The sequence below is a fragment of the Jaculus jaculus genome, chromosome 14 (genome assembly GCF_020740685.1).
Source record: "Jaculus jaculus isolate mJacJac1 chromosome 14, mJacJac1.mat.Y.cur, whole genome shotgun sequence".
In the NCBI taxonomy this organism is placed as follows: domain Eukaryota; kingdom Metazoa; phylum Chordata; class Mammalia; order Rodentia; family Dipodidae; genus Jaculus; species Jaculus jaculus.
In genome coordinates this window covers 79,504,293-79,526,587 of record NC_059115.1, presented here as the reverse complement: position 1 = coordinate 79,526,587, position 22,295 = coordinate 79,504,293, and the positions used below count along the sequence as shown (strand labels likewise).

General features: G+C 40.5%; 1 protein-coding gene across 4 annotated transcripts in view; it reads left to right on the top strand.

Annotated features, from left to right (window-relative positions):
- The window catches only part of Vcan (versican), a 104,400-nt gene extending 88,321 nt beyond the window's left edge, over positions 1–16,079 (top strand). For all 4 annotated transcript variants that reach the window (XM_004651640.3, XM_045133500.1, XM_045133499.1 and 1 more), the window contains 3 exons: positions 9,385–9,529; positions 13,625–13,807; positions 13,953–16,079. In XM_004651640.3, the coding sequence (XP_004651697.2) occupies positions 9,385–9,529; positions 13,625–13,807; positions 13,953–14,080 (456 nt within the window). In that variant the 3' untranslated portion in view covers positions 14,081–16,079. The remainder of the gene's footprint in view (positions 1–9,384; positions 9,530–13,624; positions 13,808–13,952) is intronic.
- Positions 16,080–22,295: the final 6,216 nt, after the last annotated feature.

The window sequence follows — 22,295 nt, the reverse complement described above, 5'->3', positions numbered from 1 at the left end:
AGTGGCACATGCATCTGGAGGTCACTTGCAGTGGCTACAGACCGTGGTGCACCATGCTCACTCACTCGCTGTGCCTCTCTCTGTGTCAAATAAATAAATAAAATGTTTTTAAAGTAATTTACAGAGAGAATTGAGCTTTTGGTATAGGTATTTTGTTTTCAGAGATAAAGTAAAGTGAAGTAACTGATTCACACAGCTGGCATTTCATTATTGTGCTTGGGTGCTTATTAATGAAATGTGATGGCACTTTGCCACTGAAGTAAGCCAGAATATAACAGTAAAAGGAAAATGGAAAATAATAAGGTATTGTAGATGATTTTTTTTTAGGCAGAAAATTCAGTGTGTAACAATGACCAATAATGGGAAAATGCAATCTTACTAAAGAATACTGTTTAGCTGAGTTTGAACTTTAAGCAAAAATTTTCACTCACAAAACTGGGAGGACATACTAAAGGTAATCCTTCCCACTACTTATCTTTTTATTTATTTACTGACACATTTAATTGGTAATCATAGCTCTTTAGGGGCACTCTAAATCTCATTTTGGCTAGCACGGCTGTAATAGCGTCACTGATGGGTCCATATCACCCTCTAGTGGCTGTGTTTAGTGATTCAGAACTTCATTACAACTTTGTGGAAGAATAGTTTCCTGTGAATTAGATTGCTGTAGCTTTAAAGAGTTTAACAATTCTAATACAAATTACACAGTTTTGTACAATGTGAAGTGTAGAGTGGGATTATTTTTCCAGTGCAATGTGAATCTAACAGGGAACTCACATGTCTACTGTCATTTCAATATGACAACTGCTCGTTCCTGAACCCTCACTTTACATGCAGTGATAGAATCAATTAGAAAATTTCCTCAACAGGAGAATGGAGAGGATTTTTGTGAGTCTGCATATTCTCCCCCCTATGAGTTAAATTAATAGTGTTTGGAAGGAGAAAGGAAAGATGAAGAGCAGTGACTGGATTGTTCAAGGGGAAAAAACTCCAAACTATTGTTTGAAGTGTTATAAATTCTGAAATAGCTTCCCTGAACAAAGCCAAGGTGATGTTTAAATCAATGGGATGGTTGTTAATTACACTTAGTACTGTGAAAATAGTTCCAGACGTCTTTAAATGGCCACTCAAGAAAATATAAATGATAGTGAATATTGAAGATTAGAAAATAATTATATCTCAACTGAAAACAATATAGCTAAGTGTCTGGATGGATATATAGATAGCTACAGAAGACACTTGTCAGCAACAGATTCAAGATTTGCCATTCCAGCTGGACATGGCAGACTGCGAGGCTTCCATGTGAACCGTTCCCAACGTCTGGTTAGTATTTGCAGATTGGTCAGCTAGCTCTGAAGTTGTACATAATAGACAGCTCAGTGTCTTCACCTCAAGGGGTCTGCTCCTGCCTACTCTGCTGACCATTATCTTTCTTCCTGAATAAAATTTTGGCCTCAGCTCATTGGTACACAAGTATATATGGACACGAGCATCCACGATGCCTTAGACACACCTCCCGTAATGCTAAGAAAGGCTGATGCTGCGTGTGTGGAAAACCGCGCCCACGTGTCCATGAGGGGCACGTCCGTCTCCAAGCTGTGACTCACATGAAGATGAAGTTTAATCTCACTAATGTCTATGAACATTTTGTTTACCTTTTGCTTATATTGTACTATCTAGGGGCCAGTAGAAGACAAGACACCACTGTCTCCAACCAGAGAGTGCTTGGCTCTTTAAGTGAACCAGTGCTCACTGGTTTTCTTTCCAGTTATTTAATCAACTTGAGAAATTATGCATGAAGAGAATTTGGAATTAGTTAAGCATCCTGAAGCAAGGCTAGTTATTGCTTATGGTTTGATGAGAACAGCTATGTTTAAAACTTCTTAGTCTTGACTTGATATTAAAAGGGAATTAGGTTCTTTAATCTGATAAGGATTCTTTGACCTCGTCCCCAGGGTTTGGATTTTCAAATTAGCATTCTGGCTTACAGACTTCCCTCAAAAAATTAGTGTGGAAAAAGTAGAGACATAATTCTGGAGTGCTTATATGAAGGAGAAGAGCGAACCATTACACGGTTCAGGGGCCTTTCTTCCACCAGCCTGCTGCCCCCCGTACCCCAGCTCACACTCTTCTTCATTGCTGGATTTGCCTCAGGGTCAGCCAAAGACACAAGGTCATAGCAGCTTGTGCCTGATGACTTGCTCTTCCTCTAAAGGAAGACGTGCTCAGTGCAGAGCCCAAGTACAACCACTTTGGAGAGGAACAATGGGCTCATATCTGAGAAGAGTAAAAATGCCTCGGTAACCCTAGAAGAAATGCAGTTGTCCATCTCTGTATGTGACCAGGTGAATCAAGTATGTCTTATCACTGATTTGTTCATGCTAAGGGTGATATGTATGGGCTAAAAGCTCAGGGCCTTTGATCATGGCCATGTGATAAGTATTTTCTTTCTTTTTCTTTTTCTTTTCTTTTCTTTTTTTTTTTTTGAGGTAGGGTTTCACTCTAGCCCAGGCTGACCTGGAATTCACTAAGTAGTCTCTGGGTGGCCTTGTACTCATGGCGATCCTCCTACCTTTGCCTCCCAAGTGTTGGAATTAAAGGCATGCGCCACCATGCCCAGCTAAGTATTTTCTTTTTCTTTTATTTTATCTTTTTAAAGATTTTTATTTATTTATTTGAGAACGACAGACAGAGAGAGAAAGAGGCAGATAGAGAGCGAGAGAGAATGGGCATGCCAGGGTCTCCAGCCACTGCAAACAAACTCCAGACGCTTGCGCCATCTTGTACATCTGGCTAACATGGGTCCTGTGGTCCTTAGGCTTCACAGGCAAGCGCTTAACCGCTGCACCATCTCTCCAGCCCCGTATTTTCTTTTTAAAAAGAAGCATCAGTTGGTAGGCCGGGGTGACTGGGAGACCCCATACATGCCATGTAATTAGAGATTGAGTGTACATTAGTACAAACTCACCTGAACTGCGTGTATTCTGGAAAACTTCCTATAGCAGACTCTGGTGCCTCTCAAACACCACACGACTCCAGCTGTGTTGAGAGGCCTGCAGAGACCGGGCCTGCGTTCTGCTGAGGGACCCCAGTGACCGAGCTCTGAGGCCCCTCCATGAGGGTCAGGACTGGCAGCGGCTGGGGCGCTGTGGGAAGCAGGTGACCCGTGAAAAGTCTTCTTGTATATGTTTTTGTGAGAGAAATATATTTTTCAAAATAAAGATTATTGGGAACAAATTAACCTAAGAATTTGTGTTTTGGTAGACATTGAGGAATAATTTCAGCCTGCATTTCCCTAATATTGGGATTGGTTTGAAATAAAGTACTCTGTTTTGTGGAGAGAATTTTTTTTTTTTTTTTTTTTTTGTGACAGAAGCACACTTCTTAGCTGTTGGAATTAATCCAGGTTTCTTTTAGTAATAACAGTTTGCGATTTTGACAACTGATATATTTGAATCCAACTGAGGGTGAGGGTAGAGAGAAAAGAACTGAAAAGTGACTAAGTTTCGTTTAATTAAAATGGTTGTCTTTTATGCACATTTTTGGATGTATGTATGGAGAACTCACTATTTCCTTGAAACTCTTCAAGTAATTTTGGCCTACTGTATAGAAAAATAAGTAACGTCATGCTAGCATAAAACAATTATCTTTTACTACTGGAAGAATCTATATCTGAGTTAACTTTCCTTTCTCTCGAGAACTTGAGCTTTATGTCATAGTATTTCTCTACCAGCAAGATAGGATAAAAGCACACCATAATTTTAGAGCAGTGTCTTTGGGAAACCTAATTCTCGTCTGTGAAGGCAACAGGAGATTGGGCTTTGAGGCAGGACACATGCATTTCTGAGGAATAAAGGTGCAGACATGTGGCCAGCACTCGTCTTTGTGAAAAGCTTTAAAATGCATTTCCTACTTCATGCTAGCTTCCTAGAATAATTCCTTGTTTGCTCTTCCAACCCTAGGCGTTGGTCACTTCAGGATGGCTCACTCAAGACAAAATAGCACATTGGAGGCTATACAGTGAAAGCTTGTTTTTGTTTATTTTTCTTTTAATTTTTTTAACTAGTTACCCAAGATTTTTGCATATAACTCTTAAGTGAGGAGGAAATAATATTCAGGTTAGAGGCTAAGTTTTCCTCTGCTCACTCCAAACATCCTTATTTCTGTACACATATGACATTATAGATAAGAGAAGATATGTTTACACTATTATAACTGAACTGATTTCCCAGAAGGTATTTTTCTCCTCACATTAATTTTCATGAAAAATTGCATTTTTGAATCCAAAATCAAAGATTTATCTTTTCCCCTCATTCTCAATGAAACTAAAGTTAAATAAGACTGTGATATAATTGAGAAGGATATAAAATGCTGGGATTTCCTTTACTTAGTCAGTTTGACAATAGCGTAGAGCAAATTCAGAGAATACTGGCCAAGAAAAGTGTGTGCGATTGAGTTAACAGCTAGGAGGCAATAGTGTGACATGCCTGTGTGTATCAGACATTCTTGTTGAACCAGACAGCTAAAATTTGGTCCTGCACCATAACCCACGTCTTCACCAAGCAACAACAAGAACACACATTTAAAAATTTTTTTTTGTTATTTTTGTTTATTTATTTGAGAGAGACAGAGAGGGGCAGAAAGAGGCAGATAGAGAGGGAGAGAGAATGGGCGTGCCAGGGCCTCCAGCCACTGCAAACGAACTCCAGACGCGTGCGCCCCCTTGTGCATCTGGCTAACGTGGGTCCTGGGGAATCGAGCCTTGAACCGGGTCCTTAGGCTTCACAGGCAACCGCTTAACCACTAAGCCATCTCTCTAGCGCAAGAACACACATTTTAATGTGATGCTGCAAGCCAGATATAACCCTCACCAAAGACAATTAACTCCTTTGCAGAAATCTTGGTAGTTTAAACCCTGAGAGTCACTTAGCTGGCATAAAACCTAAATTTATTTCAGTGTGAAAAAGAGATAGTAATTGTTCAGTGCCGGTAGGACACATCAGCTGAAAAGTATACGGTTGCTAAGTGACTTTGGTAGCCTGAAATAAGATCTGCTGCGGTTAGACTAAAGCACACAGGCTAGGAAATCTGAATTGTTTCTGATAAATGCAGAGATGATTTTAGTGTTTGGATTTGCTGATTACAAAAATAATTGTACTCACTCTGTAGAGCTTAGGAAATGTGTGAAAATATACAGAATAAAATATTAGGTCACCATTTCATGTCACTCAGAAGGAAACTATGAAATTTTACTATGTTTTGTTTGGATCTTATGTACACACAGTTGCACTTAAAAGTATACATGAAATTTGCATCATCATATATCTGAGTTGATTTCTTTTGTTATTCCTATTTCCCTCCGTAGTCTTCAAAGAGAAAATGTTTAGTTGCTTAATATTCTATTTGTCTGGACAATTCAAAATATATTCACTACCCGTTCTTCATGTATATTACTCTCTATTCATTTTGAGTATAAAGAATATTTGACATAAAATACTCATGTCTCTGTTTTAGGAGGATGCTTTTTTACAAGCATTTTAATTTTGAACATGACTATAAGAACGACCACAAGTTGGTCGTGTTTTTATCAGGTGATCCTCTTTGTCTCCCCTCCAGTGCCCCATTCTAGTGAGGGCTTTCCTCAGTTGGGGTACATAGAATCGCTGTGGAGTCATGAATGCTCCTGTGGGTTTGTGTTGGGAGCGCAGTGCTCCACATTGTGTCTTCCCACCCAGTGGGCCTTACATTCTTTCTTCTCCCTCTTCCACAATGTTCCCTAAACCTTGAGAACCTGGTAGACGTTTGCTTTAGTGCTGAGCTCTCAATAGCCTCTTACTTTCTGCTTTGGTGAGTTTTTGAGGCTCTTCAGAGTCTCCTGCCCTTTCCCTAGAGAAGGTTCCCTGGCTAACAGTGAGAGGAGCATCCTATTCAATCAGCCACTTCCTCTGCAATGTCTCCTGGGCCCTGGCAGGTGTGATAGAGAGAACTTGTCCAGTGCAGGGTACTTACCTTTCTCTTCTTGTCATTTTAATGTGCTTTGGGTCTCAGTTTTTCCTGCAATCTATAAAAAACAAGTTCTCCAACCAAGAGTGAGAGCAGCATTGATCAGAGGGGATAAGCACAGACATTTGGAAGACTTTTTTTTTTTAATTTTTGTTTATTTTTATTTTTTTATTTGAGAGTGACAGGCAGAGAGAAAAATAGAGAGAGACAGAGAGAGAGAGAGAGAGAGAGAGAGAGAGAGAGAGAGAGAGAGAGAGAGAATGGGCATGCCAGAGCCTCTAGCCACTGCAAACGAACTCCAGATGAATGTGCCCCCTTGTGCATCTGGCTAACGTGGGTCCTGGGGAATCGAGCCTTGAACCGGGGTCCTTAGGCTTCACAGGCAAGTGCTTAACCACTAAGCCATCTCTCCAGCCCTGGAAGACCTTTTGATAGGCATAATCTCTTCATTTAGCCAAAGAGCAGTGGCAGCTCTCTTTGGGGGCTATGACCTTCTAAGCCATAGGCTTCTCCCTTGGGTCTCAGTATTAAAAAAAAAAGTACTCAGTACTTTTTATTTCTAAATATCAAACTATTCATTAAACAGTGCTCCAATCTTTGACCATGGAAGGTTTAAAGGGTACATCTTCTTTATTTTAATGAATTCATTTCCTTTTAAGGAAAACATTATTTTAATTTCTTTTCATGTGCTTGTTGTATGTGTTTGCACATTCAGTGTGGTCTCTTGCTGCTGTAAATGAATGCCAGATGCTTGTGCCTTTTTTTTTTTTTTGGTGTGTCTAGCTTTGTGTGGGTGGTAGACAATCAAACTTCTAGGCAGGCTTTGCAAGCATGCATCTTCAGTTCTTTACATTCTTAAAAAATTCTCACCTTGTTTTGAGTAATTAGTAGGACATGACTTTTGTTCTGCTTCATTGTTGATGAAAGTAGAACTGGAAGAATCCAAAAGACAAAAAGACGTGGTAATAGAGGGCAAGGATTGAGAGATGGGGAAATAAGCAAAGAAAAGGAAAATGGAGAGTTAGAAACCCAGTTCAGAGAGGTCGGTTCCTGATTGTAGGGAAGCCCTCCAGTGAGGTTGGTTTGTGCGCAAGGTCTGCTGACCTTCCTTCCGAGGGTCATCTGTGCTTCCACTCTGTTATTAGAAGGGAATTTGAGTGCATCGCATTTCAGGATTAGGTTTTCCCCAGAGAAAGAACACGACCCTTTAGTCTCAGTTTGGACACAAGCAACTTGATTCTGGTTCTGGGCCGTCGCATCCCTCCTCGAAGATGTTGTCGCATGCCAGGGAGCGCTCCGCTCCTGTCCTCGCTCCTACACGGTTAAGGAGACTTTATAGCTAAGCAAACAGATTGGAAGAAAAGTAGGTTTGCAACTTTTTATGAGAGAAGAAAAATTACAACCATTATCTGCCATATGAATTAAAGTTTTAGTGTTTTTAAACTAGAGTTGATCGGTACACAAAACTTTATTTCACAGATAAGGGGATATTTCCTTAAGGAGTCTATTCCAACCATTTTTGATAACTGAAAATACAAAAGATGCCCCAAATAGCTCAGCAGCTAAAAGTGCTTGCTTAAAAACACAAAAGGAGACATTTGGTACTGAAAATTCTGGAAGTAGCCAAATAATAAAGTTTAGTGAATAAAAAGTAAACTATATGTGACATATGCATTTTTAATGGCATGAAATAGCTATAGTTTTTGTAGAAGTAAAACAATAGAAATATTTTGTTATATGCCTTCCTTGATGGAAGGATAAAGTTATTACTAGACATATATATAATTGTTTAGAGTAGGGAATCAATAGATGTCAATTAAAATATACATGTAAAGGTAACAACTAGAAAAAATGAAAAAAATTTCTGAACACAATGCATAAAATAAATATCTATTTATAGTATGCTATATTTTGAAACCATATCACTTATATCAATGTGTATAAATTTGATAAATATTTTATTGAATCAATTTTCAGATTAGGCAATAAAGCAAAATTCAACTGTGCAATACAATTACAGATCACTACTAAAGCAACATAAATCTTAAGGTTGCACATAAATGATGCACATAGGTATACGAGGCTAATTTTGAAATACTGCAAATATCTCAAAATTTTAAACTAAATTGGTAAATTTAGATTAAAATCAATTCCATTAAGTAGAACAAAGAAAGAACAAAGAGTGGATATTCTTTTGTAGTTGGAAAGATAAGAAAAGCTATTTTCACTTCACATTAACCACAACTAAATTAGATTCTGTGTGCAGAGATAGGCTGGAGAAAATGTGATGGGTTTAGAATGAGGGTGCTACATTTTTCTCTACATCTACATTTCCACTATTACTATAACTGTGAATAATAAGAGCATGAAGAAATTTCTTTTCTATAAAAGATTTTATTTTTGTTTATTTACTAGAGACAAAGTGGGGGTGGGGAGAATAGGTGCTCCAGGGCCTCCAGCCACTGCAAACGGACTCCAGACGCGTGCGCCACCATGTGTGTCTGGCTCAGGTGGGATCTGGAGAAACGAACCGGGGTCCTTGGGCTTCACAGGCATGCGCTTTAATTGCTAAGCCATCTCTCCAGCTCCAAGAAATTTCTTATATCAAGGGTGGATAATATATTTTGAAATCTAAGTAATGTATATATCCCCCAATTCCTCAAAGATAATCTTACTGGGGCTGGAGAGATGGCTTAGCGGTTAAGCGCTCGCCTGTGAAGCCTATGGACCCCGGTTCGAGGCTCGGTTCCCCAGGTCCCACGTTAGCCAGATGCACAAGGGGGCGCATGCGTCTGGAGTTCGTTTGCAGTGGCTGGAAGCCCTGGCACGCCCATTCTCTCTCTCTCCCTCTATCTGTCTTTCTCTCTGTCTCTGTCGCTCTCAAATAAATAAATAAATAATTAAAAAAAAATCTTTAACAAATATCTAATTTTTAGCAGTAAGATTATCTTTTTTTTTTAAATATTTTTTTTGTTCATTTTTTATTTATTTATTTGAGAGCGACAGACACAGAGAGAAAGACAGATAGAGGGAGAGAGAGAGAATGGGCGCGCCAGGACTTCCAGCCTCTGCAAACGAACTCCAGACACGTGCGCCCCCTTGTGCATCTGGCTAACGTGGGTCCTGGGGAACCGAGCCTCGAACCGGGGTCCTTAGGCTTCACAGGCGAGCGCTTAACCGCTAAGCCATCTCTCCAGCCCCCTGTTAAAGATTTTGAGACATATATTTTCCACTAAGAGTTTGAAAGTCATTACCATAAAAATAATTTTAGTTTTGTGGTTCAACAGAAATTGTTGGGTTCATGCCCATCAGATAGTCACCACTGCTCTCCTGTTACCCTCTGCTGGTTAAGTATTTATCCTCTCCTCTTTGTTTTCACAGCAATATGAGAACTGGAGGCCTAACCAGCCAGACAGTTTCTTCTCAGCTGGGGAAGATTGTGTTGTGATCATTTGGCATGAGAACGGCCAGTGGAACGATGTTCCTTGCAATTACCATCTCACCTATACCTGCAAGAAAGGAACAGGTAAGGATTACCTTGCTCATGCCCCGAATTTAATCTGCATTTCAATTAGCAGATTCAGGAAGACTCAAATTGGTTTCATTCTTTGAGATACAAACTACCTATGTCAGCCATTTCTTGTTGCTCAAGGATATATTACTCCTGAAATATAATCGGAAAAGTTTGTTTTTAGTACTATTCTCACCTTAGATTTCACATGCTTAAGATAAAATAATGGCATTTGGTAGGAATACTGTTTAATAGTATTTTTTAAAAGATTTATTTATTTTCACTTACATACTTAAGTCAGAGAGAGGGAGAGAGAAAGAAAGGGAGAGAAAATGGGCATGCCAAGGCCTCTAGCCATTGCAAATGAACTCCAGATGCATGTGTCACCATGTACATTTGGCTTACTGTGGGACCTGGAGAATTGAACTTGGGTCCTTAGGCTTCACAGGCATGCACCTTAACTGCTAAGCCATCTCTCCAGTCCGATAATTTTTTTTTTTTAAGAAAAACAAATACAGTCTAATGGCTCATAGATCTTTTTATTTTGATGAGAATTGTTAGCAAATATTATAGTATCTTTGTAAAATGATTCCCAGCATAGATGGAGTGGGAGTATTTGGCTCGTGCCAAGTAGCTTGGTGCACAGAGGTGTCAGAGCGGAGAGCTGCTGCCTCTGGCCCAGGCCTCTGGTCCACAGCAGTCCACGTCCACTGCTTCCCTCGTCTTTGCTAACTACGGGCTTTGACGTTTTAAGTCTTCCTGAGAAGCTTATCTTATGCTTATTCCCCATGGGACAAAACTGTCACCCCTATGCCTGTTGCTGAATACCTTCTACATCCAAGAATATGAGAAGCCTCAGGATGAGAATTTTTTAGATAATCTTAAACAGAAAAAAAAAAAGTCAGCTGATTTGTGCTTGGTTTATCATTGGATGATATAGTTGAATATGTATAACATGTTTACAGACTTTGTCCCCAAGCAGGTCATGATTCCCCCGAGTGTTAGCATTGCATTTGAAAGCACTAACGCATGGCTATGTAGACCAGAGCACATCCAGAAACAGGGAAACCCGAAGTGCAGGGATGAAACGCACTGGATCTGTCACTGACATACAAATAGAAATCTCCACCTCATAAATGTTGTAGGAAAGGTGCAAACACCAGTACATTGTATTAGGAAAACGAGGACCCCAGCAGCTCAAGCCCTGATTTTGGGTGAAGCTGAGCTCTTACCAGTGACCACTCTGCCACGCTCCCGTCCAAGGTAGACTTAACTCTCAATGCGCTCTCCGCACAAGAAGCTCTCCTCACTGTGCACTTCCTCAGCACTGCTGCATGGAACTGGCAAAAATAGCGAATCAAGTCGTTGCTCTTTTCCTTTTCCTGGTATAACAAGTCTTTGATAAACTGTTTGTCTTTATCCAAATGTTATGTTTTCTTCTTAGACGTCCAAATGGCGTCCAGGGCCTGGTTTTTCTCTTATTGCTCAAACATTGTCATATGCCCTAAGCCAATTCTTCCTATATAACACACTTTCTCAATAGAAGCACTGTTGACATTTTGAGCCCCCCAAATTAATTCTTTGTAAAGATATTTTATTTATTTGAGAGAGAAAGAGGGAGAGAATGGGCCCTCCAGGACTTCCAGCCACTGCAAACAGACTCCAGGTGCATGGCCCACCTTGGTTTATCTGGGTTATGTGGGCACTGGTGAATCAAACCTGGGTCCTTGGGCTTTGCAGGCATGTGCCGTAACCACTAAGCGATCTCTCCAGCCCCCCATAATTAATTGTTTCTGTGGTCCAATTCATTGAGAACATTGGCCATCTTTTCTACCTGCTACTTACTGAATACCAGCAGTAGAAGCCCTTCCAAAACTTGTCTGCAATGTATCGACCAAAAATGTTGGCACACAGGCCATATGGAGGATACAGTGTCGGGCGAGAGACAAATTTGTTTCAGGTCGAGAACTTCAGGGCTATTGCCAAAAGAGATTCACGGTATAATATGATGCCTTCTATTTGTCAAGGAAATGAGTCTTATAAAAGGTCTCTACCTCACTAAGGAAGAAATTAGTTGTATTATCAATCCTCTGGAGGAATTTTATGAGTGTTTACAGGCTTTGTAAAATGTAGTCTCTTGTCCCTTCACAGACCTGGAAGACTCCAGACAAAAGCAGTCCTACTTTTCATGTTACCCAATCCATGTAGGGTTGTAGTATATAGAACTGAATGTACGAAAAGTAAAGCACCTACCTCTGTGTTCCCTATATATCCTTGGAATATCTTGTGACTTCCTCCCAATCCCGTTTATTTATTCCCCAAATTCTTGCCAGAGGTAAGAACTTGGACCCCTGTGGTAGCACCCTGAATGAACACAGCATTTTGCTTTGAATCATTCGTGAGCTTTCCTGTGTGATGCCGTAGCTGTTCTGCGCCTGCTTTTCCTGTTCAGCATTATGTTTGTGAAAAATAACCATGTTGATGCATGTAGCCCCATGTTCTCTGTGTTTGCTGCTGCGTAAGTATTTCATCATGCGATTCTGTGTTTTATTCATATGCTCTGCCAATGGACATTTACTTGGGTCCTAGTCTGTATTTTTACTTTGTAGATAATGTTTCTGTGAAAATCCTTCAAGTTATTCTTGGTAGATTTTTATGGGTTCCCATAGAGTGTGTTTCCAGTAGTGAAGCTGGCAAGTCATGAGATACACAAGCCACCAGACTGAGTAAAAAGTGCCACCTCGTTTCTCCAGCTGATTGTCCCAACTCACACTCTGTCCCTCAACAGCGTCTCCAACACTTTGATATTACTTGGCTTTGAAATTTTTGCCAACCTGTTAGGTATTGAATGTTGCCTCTTGTGATTTGACTTTCATTCTCCCTGGGTCCTTACTTTTGAATATCTTGTCATGTACTTACAGGTCACTTCTGGCTCATCTTTGGCAATGTTTTCATTTATGCCCTTTCCTTATTTTTGAAACTTGGTTGCTTATCTTTTACATGCTGATTTTTTGATATTTTAAAATATTTTTATTTTTATTCCCTTGGTAGATAGATTGCAAAAATCTTTTCCAGGTTTATGATTTATCTTCATTCAGTGTTATGACCTTTTGATACGCAACACTTATTTTTGTTGAATTTTTTGACAAGCTGTTTTGTGTGTCTTTACAAATCTTATGAACTCTAAAGGTGCAAAAATACTTGGTACTGTTTTCTAAATGTTTTATCATTTTCCCTGCTACACTTGTTTGTTTACACTGTCTTAAGTTGATTTTCCATGCATTCTGCAAAGTTGGGATGCAAATATATTTCCATGTAAATGCTCAGTTGTCTCTGTTCCAAGACTACACTGCTCTGCCATGTGGTTTTTCTGCATTGCCAAGCATATATGTGTGGATCTAACTCTAGCCTCTTCCTAGCCTTGACATTACAGTACTCACTGAATTGTTTTAGCTGTTTTATACTCTTCATATATAAATAGTTTTCAAAGACATCATATAATTCTTTCCTCACAATGATAAAACAGCTTCAAATTTGTCAGTAGAATGCAGAATCACACATAATGAGTAGTATAGTTGATAATTTTAACATTATATGTCACTTTAGTCTCATTCTATTTGATACATACTATTATGTCAGGCTTAATACAAGCTTTTCATTTTACAACACAAGCATTGTGCAGGGACAGGTTGGATCAAGAAAAAGTAAATTACAGGAACTAAATATTTAAGCTAAATCCATTCACCATTATAAAACAACATAGCTATATACAGCCTTCTAATACATAAGTAACTTAAAATTTAAACTTTTGAAGGTCAGATACTTAGCCTGTTGATATTATAGTTTTCGTTGTAATTTAAAATTATAGCAAAGTACTGTAAGCTTTACACTTGAACCAAAACACAATTTAAAATGACATAATCTAAGCATCCAAATAGGCTAAACCTCAACTTAGTGTTTCCCTTAGGTGTTTGAATTTTACAAAGGTACATGGTATAGGAGAGACAGAGAGAGGGAGAGAGAAAGATTAAAGAAAGATATTTATTGTAACTCTCATATTAATTGAAATACTCACATTTCTTGGAACTAACTCAGTTTGCTCTTTCTTAGTTGCTTGCGGCCAGCCCCCTGTTGTAGAAAATGCCAAGACCTTTGGAAAGATGAAACCACGTTATGAAATCAACTCTTTGATTAGATATCACTGTAAGGATGGTTTCATTCAGCGCCACCTTCCAACCATCCGGTGTCTAGGAAATGGAAGATGGGCCATGCCTAAAATAACCTGCATGAACCGTAAGTGGTCCTTTAGAAAGAATGGACATCCGTGCCCTTACAGCTACTAGACGCCTGCATTTTACGGCTGACCTGTCAGTAGATGAGGGTATGGAGCAAGTAATATTGTTGTGTTTTCTTTCTTTCTTTCTTTCCTTCCATGTAGCATCTGCATACCAAAGGACTTATTCTAAGAAATACTTTAAAAATTCTTCATCTACAAAGGACAATTCAATAAATACATCCAAACATGATCATCGTTGGAGCCGGAGGTGGCAGGAATCCCGGCGCTGATTCCCTGAAATGGCGAACATGTGTTAACATCATTTCAGCCAAAGTCCTAACTTCCTGTGCCTTTCCTATCACCTTGAGAAGTATTATCAGTTGGTTTGGAATATTTTTTTTTTTGGACCATCATCAGGTCCTTTGAGGTTTGCTGTGCTCACAAAACATTTTATATGAAAGAATTGGCATTCCAAAAAAAAACAAAGAGAATAAAATGGAAGAAAATGAGGGAAGAAAGTAATTTCCAGCCTAATTTCTTTAGTTTTGTTTGCCTCCAGTGCAGACCATTTGTTAATGCATCCCAGCCTACTGTACTATTTAAAAAAGCTCAATTTCAGCACTGATGGCCATGTAAATAAGATGATTTAATGTTGATTTTAATCCTGTATATAAAATACACCATCACACCGAGTTCAGCATATTTAATGACCACCATGGAGCTTTCGCGGTCTTTAGTCTTCGGTTCCGCTGCTTTTCTTTAGTTTGCTTAGGCTGGAAAAGGCTTCCCTTACCCTTCGCCTGTCAGTGTGACTGGGGAGGGCATTTTCTGGACAAATAGCTAACAGAGTCTTGTAGGTGGCTGTCTCCACCTCAGCCACAGGGGCAGCTCACTTCCTGGCACGAAGCTTGCCTGCTGGGACCCCGACAGAACCAGACACTTCGTGTGGACTTCTTGGCTGCAACCCTTCTTCACTTATGAGAAAGGCCTGAATGGAGGACTTTTCTGGGACCAGGAACATTGTTTTTAGGGATCAAAGTGCTAATTATTAACGCAACAAGGTCTACTTTTCAATGGCTTTCATAACACTAATGTTGGCGAGATTACATGCCAAGACATTTCAAATGCATATAGACCAAGGGCTCTGGAGGGTGGGGGATTCTTAAAACAATGCCACCCATGCAAAAAATAATTTTGTACATATAACCATTTTAATCTTTTATAAAGTTTTAAATGTTCTTGTATGAATGCTGCAGCTGTGAAGCATACATAAATAAATGAAGTAAGCCATACGGATTTAATTTATTGGATGTTATTTTTCCCAAGACCTGAAAATTGATATAGTTTGCTAGCTACTTTTCAGGGTTAGCTGTTTTTTACTTTCCTCACACGCTTTGGAACCCTAGAATAGAGATACTTTGCCCCTGATTCCATAATGTGATGGATAGACTGCATCAAGTGTTTATTATGAAGAGTGGAAACGTGTATAGGTTTCAGTCAGTGGTGTTTTTCCCTTCTATGCAAGAATGTAAATGTAGACATAGCGTGGGCATCTCTTCCTTGTAAGTGGAGTGTATGTGTCGAAATTTCTGCTTCTCTCCCCACACCATTTTCTCTCGTATTGAATTCAGTGACTGCAAAAGATGACTGAATAATTATTATCCATTTATTTTAAGGTTCAAAGAAAATACGTAATGGAAAGAAGGCAGATAGGACTCTTCTAATTTCAGCTAGAGTAACTTTTTCAGGAATAGCAAATAAATGGAAACAGAAATGATAACTACTTGAGGAGATTAAAATATTTAAACTGACTTTAAAATTATACAATGTATACACGGATTGAACCACCATATGGTATCTCATAAATACGTGCTATTTTTAATGCTTTATATCATAAAGATAATTTAATTTAAATCTAAAGCAAAACAGGAGAAGAGCAGACTAGGGTGGGCTCCAGATTGACCGTCTTGCATGAGAGCTCCTTTGGCTTAGAAGGGCAGCTGTAGCTCAGAAGCACACAGTGCGTCTGCACAAGAGTCCTGATTTCTGAATTCAATAGCGTCCCCGCTTAGGTGTTCTGAACACAGAGAAATGCTACGGCCATCTGTTAGGGCTTGAGTTCTTTCTTCTTCATTACAATGCACATAATACTTTCCTGTATTTATATTATAACATGTATAGTGTAAAATGTGAATGGTCTTTTTTTGTGAATGAAATCTAAAATCTTTGTAACTTTTTATATCTGCTTTTGTTTCACCAAAGAAACCTAAAAATCCTTCTTTTACTACACTCGGACTTGTCTGGTTATTTATGCCTTTAACCCTCCTGCAGACCAAGGTTTGTATGTTCTGATTTCACCACAGATCACAAGCTGATGGTCTGAATGAAGTAATGCTACAGCTGTCAGAAAAAAAGATGACTGCGTGCACGTGCCAAAACTGAGACAGGGGTCTAAGCACAGTAGTTGTCTACGCACTGTTCATTAATTTCAAATTTAGAAGAAGATATGCAAAAAGAAAAGTAATAGCTTATGTCACAGACTACTTCCTGTGACCCAGGCCAGAAGTTCCACATGCATTTTCTCACAACAGATCTATGCAGATACACTATTACACTCTGACAAGGGATCAAGCACCAAGAGGTCAAATGTGGTTTTTATTCAGATTTACATAATGTGTTGTGAACATGGAAGCAGATAATCACTACAAGCCTGTATGATGCTCCAAAGAGAAACATAGCGTGTTCCTGTTTATTACACTTAAAAGTTTGATGTACTGGTCAGATGATCATATGCAATTATCAGAAGATGTCAAAGTGGCGAGTTTTCATTCACTCAATTACCTGCACATTTCTTCATTTCAAATGTATTTATTGCTTATTAGGTACTTAACTTATACCTGAAGTGAACCTACACCCCAAGTATTCAACAGAAACTAAGACAGGCAGGTCTCTTCCCATAGAAAAACCTTCATACTTTAAACAACTCATGGGGTTGTCGGCGAGTTCATTTTTTCTCAATACCTTTGATGCTCTGGATGGGTAAATCCAGTATGTGCATGTTTGTGCAAAATATCATAAGGCATAAAAGTGGGTCAACAATTATTTTAAGGTTTCTTTCTTGGAATATCAAAGTTGCACAAAGCCAGGCATGTTGGCACACACCTTTAATCACAGCACTTGGCAGGCTGAGCTAGGAGGATCTTTGGGGCTACAGAGTGAGTTCCAGGTCAGCCTAGCTAGAATGAGACCCTCCCTCTCAAAAACAAACAAACAAAACTAACAGTATTTGGACATGAATTAATGTAGAATTATTAAGTCAGACATGGTGGTTCAGGCCTGTGATGTCAGCACTTGGGGGGCTGAGGTAGGCGGGCTGCCATGCCATGAGTTAGGAGGCTGACATGCACTACATAGTGTCAGGCCAGCCTGGGGTACAGAGAGAGACTCTGGTTATGTTACTATTTTTGTTTTTACTTATTTTCTTTTTGTTCTTTTCACAATTTTTATTAAGATTTTCCATGATTATAAAAAATATCCCATGGTAATACCCTCCCTCCCCCCCCCCCCCGGCACTTTCCCCTTTGAAATTCCATTCTCCATCATACTTATTTTACATAGAACGTAAAACAGAATTGCCATTTGTTAGATCTATAGCATGTTGCTTATTGCTTGGTTAGTTCAGGTGTTAGTAATTGTGTCGGTGGTGCTCCCTGCACTGGGACAGACTGTGAGGTGTGGAAACTTGCACTGCTCAAAATCAGTCAGAGGATTCCCTGTGTCTTGTTTGGAGCAATCCATAATGTTGACTGTAATTAACACAGAGCATGGTGAAGAGTTACATTCAGTAATGTGGGTGACCCTGAAGCAGCTCATTCCTTCAAAGCCCCACCCTAGGGGGTGGCTGGGGGAGGACCTCACAGAAAGTTGCAGCATGGAGCCCCTGTTTCAGTTAACTTTCTACTTACTATATATTCTAGGTGCTCCCCAAATCACTTGTAGCTGAGAGGGAGGGGAATGGTGGGATCTTAGTTGTAGCCCCTCCCCTCCCCCTTCCACTACAGAGTGTCAACAGCTCCGTCTCCATAGACCTGGCTACATCTGTACTGACCTGCTCCATCGTGACTACCATGCCCAGGAAACCTCTACTCCAAGATGGTGATATCATATCCTATCAAAACTTGCATTCTTTTTCCTCCCAACAGCACACGGACACATACTTTGCTTCCTTGCCTGACTTTTGTAAACAATGTGGAAAGGCTAAGTGTCACACCAGTTGAAAGTACGTGTTCTTGGGCTGGAGAGATGGCTTAGCAGTTAAGCGCTTGCCTATGAAGCCTAAGGACCCCGGTTCGAGGCTCGGTTCCCCAGGTCCCACGTTAGCCAGATGCACAAGGGGCGCACGCGTCTGGAGTTCGTTTGCAGCAGCTGGAAGCCCTGGCACGCCCATTCTCTCTCTCTCCCTCTATCTGTCTTTCTCCCTGTGTCTGTCACTCTCAAATAAATAAATAAAAAATGAACAAAAAATATTTTAAAAAAAGAAAAAAAGAAAGTACGTGTTCTTACCACCGGGCACTTTCAAAGGGAGGCGGGCTTCCAAGGTGGCTGGCATAGACAAGAATCAAGGAGTGTTGCACAGGAAGGAAAGGACATGTCAGTTTGCTGATTGGGAGAACCCCGCTGTACTGAAGTGAATTTTCAGTTGAGTACCAAACATACGGGCTGGATTAGCCACATGCTATCTACCTGGACATGACATATCATGATTATACTTAAAAGTTTGGAAATAATCAGAGAAAAATGAAATAGTTTGCAGAAGCTACAGAGTTGGTTTTCTGTAAGTGTGCAAGACCATTTCTCAAGGAAAGACTCTATGAGCGAAAAATGTTCCTGGAAATGGTAATCAAGTGGTAGAAGACTTCAAGATGCCCACCTGTAACGTGTTTCGTCTTGTGCGCCCCCATATTAGAGGGGACGAGAAATGGTAGCTGACGAAAAGGCCCTCAGTCGTGGGCAGGGCCCATCCTCGTACCCTGTGCCCTGCTCTCTTCTCTGCGCTACCACTTGTCCTTGCTAAACAAACCAGGCTAGGTCACTCCAATGCTCCTGCTCTAAAACAAGCCTACGGGGAAAGGTTACAGAGGACCTTGAATGAGTCATTTGAGATGGAATAATCTTTGCCCGTTATTACCCACTGAAGCAGGCTGGAGTTCCAGCTGGGCCAGAAAGAAAAAGTGCCAAGTCAGAGAGGGGCTGAGTCTTGTTGAGGGGTTTGCAGGACAAGCCGAGTCTGGTTGTCAGTGGAGTTTAGTTCAGAGCTTGTCTGAGTTCATCCAAGGATCCCCGGCAAAGATTGAACTTGCCCTTCGCTGGGCACGACTACTCTAAAAATAATTGTGACAGTATACATTCTAGAATATAATTTAAGGGCTAGATTCCCCTAAGATTTTAAGTTATCAACATTTTTTTTTTCCTCATAAAATTAAGCAATTATAATAGATGCTGTCTTGGGCATATTTTAAACACTACCATTCTAAAATAAACCTTTAGCATCATTCTTTTAAAATATTCTCAGTGGAATCTAAATATCATAGTGCTTCCTTCAAAATATTTTGTTTATTTATTAAAGAGAGAAAGAGGCAGATTTATATATATATATGGAGAGAGAGAGAGAGAGAGACAGACAGACAGACAGACAGAGAGACTAGGCACACCAGGGTATCTAGCCACTGCAAAGTCCGGACGCATGTGCCATCTTGTGCATCTGGCTTTATTGGGTACTTGGGAATCAAACTTGGGTCTTTTGGCATTGCTGGCAAATGCCTTACCTGTAAGCTCTCTCTCCAGCCCTGTGTTTTTTTTTTTTTTTTTTTTTTTTCTTGAGGTAGGTAGGGTCTCACTCTAGCCCAGGCTGACCTACAACTCACTCTGTAGTCCCACACTGGCCTAGAACTCACAGCAAATCTCCTACCTCTGCCTCCCATGTGCTGGAATTAAAGGTGTGTGGCACCATACCTGACTTCATAGTGGATTTTAAAAAATGCAGAAAAATGATCATTTTAACCATGATAAGTCTTATATTTTCTTTTACATCTGCAGAGTTACTTTGCATTTTAATTCCCCTCCATAAAATTTACCCAAATATTGAATATTTGTATGTTTGAAAGTTTTCCATTGCCTCAGCTATTAAACATGTACATAAAAATTTGTGCTTGGAATTTGAAATTTCCCTTTTTCCTTATGATCATAAAACCATAAGTGGGAGTAGTGTCATAATTTGCTCATAGATAACCAGTCAACACCACATTTAGACATTATAAAATTTAAAATATAATTATGTTAATTATAAAACTTTATTGGGAATAAAAATTCAGTGAGATGATCCAGAATGTTTTCCCCAAATCACGCTGCCTTGTACTGTGCGTCTGTTGCAGGCAGTGATTATGGCTTTTGAATGAGCCCGTGGTTTTACATGAGGAAGGAAATGGACCTCAACACTTAAAAATGAATTCCAGTCTGGGCATGGTGGCGCACACCTTTAGTACCAGCACTTGGGAGGGAGGCAGGCAGAGGTAGGAGTATTGTTGTGAGTGAGTTCGAGGCCACCCTGACACTACATAGTGAATTCCAGGTCAGCCTGAACTAGAGTGAGACCCTACCTAGAAAACAAAACAATGAATTCCAAAGGAGCCAAGGTGGCAGATTCCTTTGGGAGGACTTATCTCTGAATCACTGCAGTGCCTCCACTGGCCCCTCCCCGTGCCCATTCCGTACACTGAGCTCCCCATCCTCCTCCAGTCGGTGGTCCACACTACGCTTCCCACCAGCCCGGCTCCATGCTAGATCCAGGCATGTGGGATGGACGTGGATGCGGCGGTATCTAGCCTTTATGGGGGCTGTAGGGCTGTGGGGAAGATCTGAAGGGTGAACGGATTTGACCTCAAAATGTTGTTCTTCAATGCCATATTCTTGGCCATCTATTTGGACTAGTCTCCATTTTTGCTTGATTCCATTCATCACTGTGGCTTTAATTATCCCCTGTGTCATTACTTCATGTTCTGTGGGTTGAATTTCATAGGAATGTGTTTCAAATTAAACTATGGTCTACTCTCCATAACCCACTGTCTTTTCTCTTCTCTTCTCTTTTTTCTCTCTTTCTCTCTCCCTTCCTTTCTTCCTAGCTTCCTTCCTTCCTTCCTTCCTTCCTTCCTTCCTTCCTTCCTTCCTTCCTTCCTTCCTTCCCTTTCTTTCCTTTCCTTTCTTTTCCTTTCCTTTCCTTTCCTTTCCTTTCCTTTCCTTTCCTTTCCTTTCCTTTCCTTTCCTTTCCTTTCCTTTCCTTTCCTTTCCTTTCCTTTCCTTTCCTTTCCTTTCCTTTCCTTTCCTTTCCTTTCCTTTCCTTTCCTTTCCTTTCCTTTCCTTTCCTTTCCTTTCCTTTCCATTAATTTCCTTCCCTTCCTTCCTTCCTTCCTTCCTTCCTTCCTTCCTTCCTTCCTTCCTTCCTTCCTTCCTTCCTTCCTTCCTTCCTTCCTTCCCTCCCTCCCTCCCTCCCTCCCTCCCTCCCTCCCTCCCTCCCTCCCTCCCTCCCTCTCCCTCCCTCCCTCCCTCCCTCCCTCCCTCTCCCTCCCTCCCTCCCTCCCTCCCTCCCTCCCTCTCTCTCTCTTTCTTTCTTCTTTCTCTAAATATCACAGACTGGCTACTTAGCAGAGCTGTCCTAGCACATGGCTTTGGAGGCTGGGAAGTCCAGGATCTCAGTACTGGCGTCTTCTCTGTTCTGGTGAGGGTCTCCTGTCGGGTCATGGTAAGGTGGGGAGCGTCACATGATGAAGCAGGAAAAGCTTGCTGGCTTGGGTCTTTCTCCCACTTCCTCAAAAGCCACTGATTCCAATATGGGGAGTTTGCTCTCATGAACTCTTTCAATCCAAATTACACTTTTAGAAATTATTTCAACAGCAATTACATCTCAATAAGAATTTGAGAAGAGACAAGTGTTCAAACCATAGCACTATCTAAACACTAGCAATTACTAGACTGAGTTCAACAATCACCAAATTCTATTAAACTTACTTGCTCATAGTTTATGTATTCTTGGGGACTGGGGAAATGGCTTAGTGGTTATGGCATTGACCTGCAAAGCCTAAGGACCTGGGTTCGATTCCCAAAGACCTCCATAAGCCAGATGCACAAGGGGGCACATTTGTCTGGAGTTCGTATGTAGTGGCTAGAGGCCCTTGTGTGCCCATTGTCTCTCTTTCTCCATCTGCCTCTTTCTCATAAATAAATAAATAATTTTTTTTAAGTTTGTGCATTTGTTTCTTTCTGTCCCAAATAGCCATTACCATTAGCCTTCTCTTCTCAATAGAAACCACTTTCCAAGTTGCCTTTCACCCTATGCCCAGTCAGTCGTTGAAGGAGACAGAGCAGAGGTTGGTCCACACGGAGCTCTTCATAATGCACCGCCCACCCAGGACGATCTGACGTCATAGCCTTAGAATTCACTTGCCTCTCCAG